The 10,584-nt window shown below is 38.4% G+C and overlaps 1 protein-coding gene across 2 annotated transcripts in view; it reads right to left on the bottom strand.

The window, feature by feature from the left end:
- Positions 1–1,950: 1,950 nt before the first annotated feature.
- Positions 1,951–10,584, bottom strand: part of dgkb (diacylglycerol kinase, beta) — a 56,356-nt gene continuing 47,722 nt past the window's right edge. For both annotated transcript variants that reach the window (XM_077576315.1, XM_077576316.1), the window contains exons 23-25: positions 8,139–8,259; positions 7,905–7,965; positions 1,951–4,472 (exon numbers count right to left, since the gene is read on the bottom strand). In XM_077576315.1, coding sequence (XP_077432441.1) covers positions 4,365–4,472; positions 7,905–7,965; positions 8,139–8,259 — 290 coding nt within the window. In that variant the 3' untranslated portion in view covers positions 1,951–4,364. The remainder of the gene's footprint in view (positions 4,473–7,904; positions 7,966–8,138; positions 8,260–10,584) is intronic.

Raw genomic sequence — 10,584 nt, 5'->3', positions numbered from 1 at the left:
CTACTAATCCGTTAAAGGCTCCCAATAAAACCCAACATAAATGTTTGTGTTTTTTTAAATAATGAAACGTAACTCAAGCCATTGCTTGGAAGTTAAGTCATTTGCTCCCAAAAACGTATAAATGCGTTCTATTTTAAATATTACCAGTGTCCCAAAGACGTATTTGTACGTTTATGTAATGCTAGAGCATACAGAAGGCTTTGATGTAGCCTCTGAACTGAAGAGAACGATTGAAGCAATGGTAGATATTACAAAAACGGCCAGCAGGTGGCAGCAGAGTATAAGAGATCAACCAGGGCCATGTTGCAAAAAGCTCTTTTCCCCACAGTTTTAAAAAGATCTGTGAATAATAACGAAACGTAGCTATATTCTAATCTAACAGATAGAAATATACTTTTTTTCCTGATGAAAGAGAAGGTTTGATGTTTTTATAGCAATAGACCACAATATTTTGTGGACCTTGAACAATCAGTCAAAATCCGGTAAAACAGCCAGAAGCGAAGGGGGTTGCTTCAGTGAAAATGGCTGGGAGTGAATGGGTTAAACACGACCTGTGAGGCATGAGAATCCATTTCAGCTGTAGTACACGACAATATCGTGGATGAAACAAGGAAAAATGTCAGGCAAAAACAAGCAGTAGTAGTAGCGAGGCTAGTTATTAGCTTAAATATTAGTTTATCTAGATAACAACTTTTTTAGCATACAACACTCTAATGTCCCAGCTTTTGAACACAGCACAACTGGAATACAAGAATAGAATTCCTTCCTGATGTTCCCGTCATATTCCAAGGCAGTGATGCCAACATTCAACGGGGATGTTATTATAAAAGAATGAATCATGCGGCATTCTAAAAAAAAAAAAGGCTTCTGACCTTAACTGAATTCAAGTTTGCAAGCGTGTAGCGTTCACAAGACTGAAGGCCGGATCCCATCTTTACATCTAACACTCCACCTGAAAGACGGACACATCGGAAATAGTCTGATGCTGCCATCTTGGATTCAGGTGGGTTTACGTTAGCGGGGGCGGGTGATGCAGATGCAACATGAAGGGTCACCGCACCCGCTCAAACGCCACCTGACACCGACACGCTCGACAGCGGCAACAGCGGCACGCCGGACAACATGGAGGGAAAACTATTTAAGTATTGCACATTACTGAGAACTGTTTCTAATAATTTGACGGAAGTAGCCGACATTTATTCTGCTGAAACGCTGAATGCTAATAGCTGAATGCTAAGAGTTGAATGCATGCGGAATGCTTAGGAGGTCAATCAAAAGATAAATGATGTGAAATTGACAAATTATTAATTGTAGTTAAATGATAAATGAATTCAAACAAAACTTGAATTGCAGTTTGTCTAAGGTGGGAATCAAACCCTTATGATGATTACTGGGAACTAAAACATGATGAACAGTTGTATGTACGGAAGTGGGCGTGGAAAGTGTGACTTAGAAAGAGTTCAATCCCTTTGAAAATGAATAGGGAAAAGTTGATATTTAATACTGGAAGTAATGTGGAATCAGGTGATATATAATCCGGGAGGCGGGAGTTTTTGAGGCAAGTTGAAATTTGAATGGTGTAAATAGAAAGTATTATCTGGAAGTTATTGCATGGCAAAAAAAGTGAGTGCGAGAAATAATAAAGGTTAGAAGCAACATAAGATGAACAAACACCAGAAATCATGTCAAACTTTTTTTTTTTTTTTTCCCTCTGAGCTCAGTATCGTTCATTTGGTAATTTTACCGATTTGACATGTCATCATCATTGCTCTTTTTTTTTTTTCTTCTTATGTGGGTGAGAATGTGTATGTGCGTGCGAGTGTGTGTGTATTCAGTAGTTCACCTAAAACCTAAAAAAAAAAATCCCATATCGTTCACCTAAACCGAACACTTCCAGCCAGAGTCGTCAAGAGACCCGAGGAAGGACCAAAGAAAGGAAAGGAATGTTTTTTCAATTTTAACAATTTAATTACAGTATCTTCTTCATCTTAATTGACATCAACAGGCATTTTTTTCCCCCCCTTTAGGGAGAAACAACACGTGGCAGTATTTTCCAGAGTGAAGAAGAACATGTTGAAAATACAAACCAAAGACTCGTTTCTCACATTTTAAAGAGCGTAAAAACCATGCAGGAGTGCAATGACGACATTTATCAGGCACGCGCGCCATGCTGCTCACACTGCGACCATCGTCCCCAAATGCAGATGTGGACACATCGCGTGACATCACAATGTCCTAATTTGCCGGTGTCGAAAAGGTGCGAGGCCTTAACTGGAGCACATTCTTTTGAACAATATTCAACAATGTTAGCGGAATATTGCAATTGATGCGAATCGCAAGCTCTCCCGAAACATAAACGTAACACACAACTGCAACGCGATTCATCCGAGGGACTGATTACATGCCTTGCTAGGTGCTGCTGTTTTGGTTAGCAACCCATGTCTGCGAGTAAGTGGTAATTACGCTGACTACCTGTTTTGTTTTGTTTTCATTTCATTCTTAAATCGTAGTTGCATATAATTCATAATTTTGTAGGCGTACGTACGGTGTTTGATTAAACGCTGTCACTGTGAAACTTGTCTGCATTCTTTGTCTCCTAGAAAGAATAAAAAATATTGGTGTGGCACTTTCTCGAAAAAAAAAAAATAACTCAACTGGCAATAAAATAAATAAATAAAAATTTGTTTTAATGTATGTATAAATATTTATTTGATGAATCATTTTTACTGTATTACACATTACTGGTAAAATGTCAACTTTAAAACTTTAATGTTAAAATAAGATAAAATTGCATTTTCCTAAGACTTCAGCGGTTTTATATGAATAAATACTATTTAGTTTAATTGTTTACATTAGTTTACATCCTAAGAAGACAAAAAAAAGGTGACACTTTGCTATAAAGAAAACATAATAAATACTGTATATCTGTTTTCTGCATACATGATTTTACATTTAATGTACAGTATTTTTTTATTTTTTTTTTACAGTTTAAAAAAAAAATTGTATACTTTATTCATTTATTGGAGTATTTACCGCTAGCATTATTTTTGGTATGTTTCATTTCAAATGTCATATATTGTGATCTTATTTATACACAAGAAAAAGCACTTTCACAGTTGGTTCCCTTACTGTATTACAGCCCATAATTGAACTATCACCCTAAAGCCGAGGTATGTTGCAAGCTGTCTTATTTGGTGTCCTGTTACTTACAACCCAGTTTAACACTCTTTTGTGTGTGTGTGTGTGTGTGTGTTTTGGATGGATGAACTGAGCAAAAAATCAGTTAAGACATGTTACCTTCTTAACGTAACGTCTGCATGGGAAAGTCATTCGGGCTGCTTTATCCACTCAAAAAAACACACGAGAACCTGGTTAAAACTCAGCCATCCGTTCCTGCAAAAGAAGTGGCATGCGTGTATTTTTTTCTTCTTCTCAACAATCAATGACGACTGGCAGGAAGGAGTGAGCCACGGACATGAAAAGGTAACGCAAGCGAGGTGACCCATCAAATGCAGAGAAAAATCACATTACAGGCGCACAAAAATAAATAATGAAAAAAAAAAATAGCTATATACGGTAAATTAATTAACTCATTCACTGCCATTGACGGCTATAAACGTCAAAAATTCATTTGAACTATTTCTATTAGTTACATTTTTTTTTTCACTTTTGTTAACAAGAGTATGAAATCCTAGATTTTTTTAACTGTACATCTAGAACAGATATGAAATTTGTAATTAATCGTGAGTTAACTAGTGAAGTAATGCGATTAAAAACTTTAATCGCCTGACGCCCCGAATTTTTTAAGGATCTTTTTTTTTAATGAATTTATGGCAGTGATTTAATGCGGTGTTACCTTGACTTAGGAGCTTCAACTGTTCTCGTGGCTGGCTCATAACTGAATTTACTTAATAAATGTTGCCAATTGAATCTAGTATTTTTTTTATTATTTTTTTAGATTCAGTGCTTATATTACCACAGAACACAATATTCTATGGGTCTGGAAAGAACAGTCCAAAATCTCGCTTGTAAGTCAAATTATGGCTCACAACACAAAGCATAAAAATATCGACCAAGCGACGGCTCGTAACTTGAAAAACTGGCAAGTCAAGGCCTCGTGACAAAACACATTCCTCCACAATAGCCCAGCAGCAATAATTCATAAAAAAAAATAATAATAAGCGCTCCGAGACCCACCTAGCAGAACCTACACTTTGCTACGACACGCTGAGCTATCAAGCAGGCAAGCACGCGAGCCCCAACGCATCTCCTAACGGGTCCAAGAGAGTCGGGCGATCGGCCCGTGCGAAAAGATTTGTCGCTTCTGACGAGGACTTCCGAGACCTGTGAAGCATTTGAAGGGATCAGTCATTGCTCTCGGCTCGCCTTCTCCTCACCAGCGAGGAGAAAAAGCTTCGACTCTGCTGAGGGCCCATCAGCATCGGGGCCTGGTTCTTGTGGATGATCTCGATCTGGCAAGAAGAGGAACCGGGCAGACGTTAAGGGAGTTATTCGCCCAGTACAGTTTTCCCCCCGTTATGACAAAGTTCATCAGTTGTGGATCTGCTGATTAGCCGATTTTTTTAACAAATCAATTTTTACAGACTTTTACGTTATACAGGCAAGTTCAGATTGAGAATTGCATCTTATTTGGAGAACTGTAGATGCAAGTGTCTCCCATTTCTTGTCATTGAGAGAGTGACAAAGGACAAGGGATATAATGATTATTGGCTGGATCGATTATGAAGCATATCAGCATCTGCCTTTTTTTTTTTTAATTAAGACGTCCGATAAGAAATTGATTTAAAATTGGGTTGTTTTTTACACTGCTTTAGAACCAAAATGCTGGGAAATTCCTGCGCTCTTTGCTTGCTTTTAAAAGTAACAATAATTGAAAGGCTAACATATTGACATTTTGAAAGTTATTTACAGAAAAAAAAAAATCTAACTTTAGGGAGCTATTTATTTGTTCAAGCATTCATTTAACTTTCTAAGACATGCTCCTGTATTTAAAAAAATATATATATTAAAAAAAAATCTAACTTTAGGGAGCTATTTATTTGTTCAAGCATTCATTTAACTTTCTAAGACATGCTCCTGTATTTAAAAAAATATATATATTAAAAAAAAATGATGTCCACTGTCAAAGACAAAAAACAAATAAGTTGCTAATCTGAAAAGGTGTGACGATAGAGAATGTTGATTTCTTGACAGGGTTCATTCAAGGTCACAAACATTTAGCTGGTGTTGGCATGTTTAAAATTTCCTTGTGACATATTTTTTTTTTTTTTACTTTTTTTCCTGTTCTCGAAAAACTTAAAACTATTGAAGAGCGTCTGGCGAATGTTTGCGACCTTGAACGTAGCCTGACGAACCATAACAAGAAATCAACATTCGCAAACATATGCTTATAAGCAAAAAAAAAAAAGTCTTAATACATTCCATTGTGTTTAAAGGAAGTGGGAGGGGTCAAACTATATACTGAATATAAAAAAAACATTTCTATGTATCCTAGCGATAAATGGGGATTCATTGCAATAGTTTATGTGTTATTAGTTTAAGTTTAAGTTTATTTCTCAATAATATTTTCTATGCAGCCCTAACTAGTCTAAACACGGTATTCTGGTTAATATTGCGTTAGTTGAATATGAGTTAAGCAAGAACTCCAGCAGTTTTTATCAGTATTAGAAGGCAGCCATTTTGCCACTTGCTGTGGAGTGAAAATGATATCACAGTTGCTCAGGTCTCAGGTAACAATCAATCACAGCTCAGCTTCAGAAAACAGGTGGGCTGTGATTGGCTGAGTGAAAATGACATCACAGTTGCTCAGGTCTCAGGCAACAAACAATCACAGCTCAGCTTCAGAAAACAGGTGGGCTGTGATTGGCTGAGTGAAAATGACATCACAGTAGCTCAGGTCTCAGGCAACAACCAATCACAGCTCAGCTTCAGAAAACAGGTGGGCTGTGATTGGTCGTTGCCCGACTGTGATGTCATCTTCAGTCGACAGCAAGTGGCAAAATGGCCGCCCCCTTAGATGGATAAAAATGACTTGATTTTGCTTCATATATAAATGTAATATTCATCAGAATGTCATGTTTAGACTCGCGATGTGACAAATAACATTATTGTCGAGAAATGTTGAAGGTTGCGACTTATACGAAGATCAGACATTTTTCCCGCAGCTGTCCACGATGAAATGTAATTTGTTCACATCTGTCTCCACACAGCACAAGTGTTTTCTCCCTGAAAAGGGCCGCACTTTTTCACAATGAAACCCGTCGCCTTCTTTGAGCTTGTTTTTGTCTTTAATTACGTTACGACGGCCCTCTCGCGCTGAAGCGCGCCACACATTTCCATACACGGCGCCCGACGAGGCGCAGCGTGACCAAACGAGCGGCCCGCGAGGGCTCTTCAGCGCCGTCACATTTTCCTCAACGGCTTCTTCTTCTTCTTCTTCTTCTTCTTCTTCTTCTTCTTCTTCACGTGGCGTGTGTTGTTTAAACGCTGGCAGAAAACATCACAGTCCAAATGGGATGTTAACCCGCTAATTATTAACAACAAGTATGCAAATGCCGCCGCATGAATAAACATATTGACGAGTGTCTGTCAGCGCATTTGCATTTCTGAGCCATGTCTGACATGTTTCGCTTTCGCTTTGATGAACAGGTTGCGAGATGTTACGCTCTTTTCACGTGTGATTGCACTAATGGAGGCTAATTATTCTTTCACTTTTACTACATGCATAGCACAGATTAGTCATCACCCAAATATAATTGACTTAAATGTACTTTTCACAAGTTCAAAAGCAAAAGTTTTAGCAAGTGATGGCCAGCCTTATGCCCGACTACTCCACAAAGCAGCTTATAACTTGCAACTGACCCAGTTTACAGTTAAACATTTTCAAGATACAAGCCTTTACTTGAGTGATTTCTTTGTTTTGAGTTGAGAACAAAATGTTAAGCTCACAGCACTAGATGGTGGCAGCCATCTTGCTAACAAGCAGCAGTTTGACAGATAAAGACAAAGAGGGCAAGTGTTCACTTTAAACTATTTATTGCTACTCCCAGTTGAAGTTTCTGCACATAACCAAAATAACTTTGTCTTCCAAAAGTTTGCTAGCTTAATACTATCATATAATGCAAAATGCTATAGTTGGGCTAATGAAACTAGCATTGATGTTGCCGTATATTATTAAACTTTCAACAACTTATATTAGAAAACAAAAAGTAGCAAAACATGCAGCCAAATCATACACTTGGAAGATATTCTTTATCCTCTGCATAAAATGCAGCTTTTGTTTCATGATTTTTCTTCTGTATGTGCAGTATTTTTGTATGTATTATATAGTGGTGGCTATGGCGCGCACACCATTAAATAATTTAAAAAAAATTGTTTTTGTTTATTTTATTTTATTTATTTTTCAAACAAAGTACAATGCTGTAGAGTGCTTTTGTCTTATTGAAACACATGGCAATTTTTTTTGTTGTTGCATGTTGTATTCACTACTATTTCTCCAAACGTGATTTTAATTTTTTTTTTTTGTATTTAGAAAAATAAATAAACTTTTTTTTTTTTTTTAACATTAACAGATTTAGATACATTCTTTTGGTACTGTAGGACATAACAAAAAGTTTTTGTCAGCAAAGAAAAAAACAAACCCTCACTTCTTTCCTTTGGATAAACATACAAACATGTTAAAATGGTGTAGCACTTAAATTTCGTGTTTGAGTCAAGATGTGAATGGTTTGCTCCGCTTCAGAATCCATTGGTACATTCCATCCATGTTGTCTTACACTGGCTCCCACGAACCAGGAAAATGTCTGTCTGTGTTTTTTTGTCATTGTTTAAATTGGCCTTGGCGAAGGTTTTTGTATAGACAAAAGATAAGTTCAAAAACTTACAGTGCATGGAGTCTGCATCCAAGGTTCGCCATCAATCTGCATGGGAAGCGATTTACTGGTTCTGCAACAGAGGATTCAAAGCTGACTGAAATGGTGGAAATGCACAATCAGAGTTAGAACTTATTAACAAAGCGTGTCTGGTGCGGAACCTTTGTTAAGTAAATCGGCAGCAATCAGCCAATGCAGAAAGGAATTAAATTTTAAATTTTTGATCTTTTCATTATTAGCCCTAACCTGATGGTGACGGAGGAGCACTGCGCCAGGCGTCTTCCAGCGCTCTTCAGACCCGTGTAGATCTGACCCATCTCCATGGCTCCCTCCAGCCCGACCACCTCTAACAGCTGATCGGACAGGTCTGAAAGAAACACAAACGAGATCCAACTAGTTTGCTGGCTAAACGGGCTGCAATAGAAGTAGTAAATAAATGCTGAAGCGGATAAGTGGAAATTTGGTGTGTTTAGGTAGGTGGATTAGGGAGAAAATAAACGTTTGGCAGGATTTTATTCTCAGAATTCTGAGATTATAGTCAGAATTTTGAGAATAAAGTGAGAATAATTAGCCCATTACTATTATTATTATTGAGTTAAACTAATGTATTAGAGATTATTTACTTACCATATCTATAAATTATTGTTTTCTTTATTTTCGTCTTTTGAATGTTTGTTCTTTTTTTTCTCTTTCTTCCATAACGACTGTATGTTGAAAGTAGCACCGGGAATATATTGTGTTTGTGTGTATATGTGTGAGTGTATATATCTGTAGGTTATGTGAATATGTAAATTTCTGACCAGTACCGTATGTTTTGAGTTTTTTAGTTAATGTTTGTGATGTTTTTTTTTGTGTGTTTTGACAGAATTATATTTGTTTTGTTGACATTGACCTTTGTTTAGCTTGTCTGTCAGATTGTTTTTTTTTTGTGTGTGTGTTTTTTTTGGTTTCTCGGGCTTTGTGTGTTTGGGACGTTTGTTTTTTGTTTTATGAAAAAAATGAGAACATTTGTTCAAATAAATATATATATATTTTTGAAGAAAATAAAGTGAGAATCCTGCCAAACTCTTCACTGGCCCTAATCCTCTTCCGTAGGTGTGTGACCATCAATAGGAAGCAGAAGATTCATTGAAAACTAGCTTCCTGCCTAAATGGGCTGCCATAGAAATACTAAATAAAATATTTAGGGAGGAAGTGTAAGTTTGGCGCAGGAACATAAGGAAAAACCAGCAGACTAATTCAAACCCAAGTTCCACACAAACCCTCAGTCGTGTTATAAGTAAAGAATATATTGAAGAAAGTCGGTGTAAAAGAACAAAAGACGCCACGCTCTTTCCTCACTTGTACATCTGCATCTGAGACACGTAAACGGCGAGTTAAGAACAGCAGCGTGTCAATTAATTAGATTGCACCGGCAATGCCAGGCAATCTTGTGATCATATCATTATTAATTTGCACTGATGTGTATTGATTTTGGCCCTGTTGGAGGCTGGATGTCACGCGGGGCCCCATCTGCTTCAGCCTCCGACGCTTCCCTCCTCAAATTAAGGAGCCGCTGCCTTCCCGGTCGGGAGCGCGTTCACATTAATTGAAAGCCGTGCTTTCTCTTTTTTAAGGCTCGCTGCGTGCGTGCGAGGGTGCGGACTGGCGGCTCCGAACCTGTCGCGTCTGCTTTGCCGTGGCTGTTGTTGTTGTTGTCGAACCCGTCACCATGGTGATGGACAGGCGTCGCTCTCTATCGGGGGCTGTGAGTGAGCTGCTTTTCAGGGTCACACTGTGTGTACATACACGGATGACATGGGGCCTCGCCCCTCCCCCGTTTTCTCACCCGAGTGCAAACGCTTTCACACAGGTGACGTGCACTGTGACACCATGGGCAGGGATCTTTTTTCCTAGCCTCAGGCAATAAAGATTCAGGATAGCAGTGTGGGAAAAGAGACAGATGAAGTCATAGTTCGCTGCCTAAACGGGCTGCCATAGAAATACTATGACAGAGGTAGTAATGAGGATGTTTGGTACGGGACCACTGCGAATTAAAACTTGGCAGCAAAAGCAGTTCATTCAAATCTAACTAGATGCCGCCTAAATGGGGTGCCATAGAACTACTATGACCGAGGCATCTCAAATTTGGGTTGTTGCCTAAACGGGCTGCATTGAAATGCAAAAGAGATTTAGAGGAGAACCTGGTGTTTGGTGTGGGATCATTACAAAAAAAAACTGGGTAGAAACCAGCAGGTTGATTGGCCAGAATTACTCTGCTGCCTAAATGGGCTGCAATATAAATATTATGATAGAGGTAACTGATGTTTAGTACAGGACTACTGTGAATTAGAACTTGGCAGCAATCAGCAGTTAATTCAGACCTATCTAGATGCCACCTAAATGAGGTGCCATAGGAATACTATGACAGAGGCCGCTCAAATTTGGGTTGTTGCCTAAACGGGCTGCATTGAAATGCAAAAGATATTTAGAGGAGAACCTGGTGTTTGGTGTGGGATCATTACAAACAAAAACTGGGTAGAAACCAGCAGGTTGATTGGCCAGAATTACTCTGCTGCCTAAATGGGCTGCAATGGAAATACTACGACAGATGTAACACATTTTTGGTACAGGACTACTGTGAGTTAGAACTGGGCAGCAATCAGCAGTTAATTCAGACCTAACTAGACGCCGCCTAAATAGGGCGCCACAT

This window comes from Vanacampus margaritifer, chromosome 9 (assembly GCF_051991255.1).
Source record: "Vanacampus margaritifer isolate UIUO_Vmar chromosome 9, RoL_Vmar_1.0, whole genome shotgun sequence".
In the NCBI taxonomy this organism is placed as follows: Eukaryota; Metazoa; Chordata; class Actinopteri; order Syngnathiformes; family Syngnathidae; genus Vanacampus; species Vanacampus margaritifer.
The sequence above is the reverse complement of the archived record's forward strand: the minus strand, read 5'-3'. Positions and strand labels throughout refer to the sequence as shown.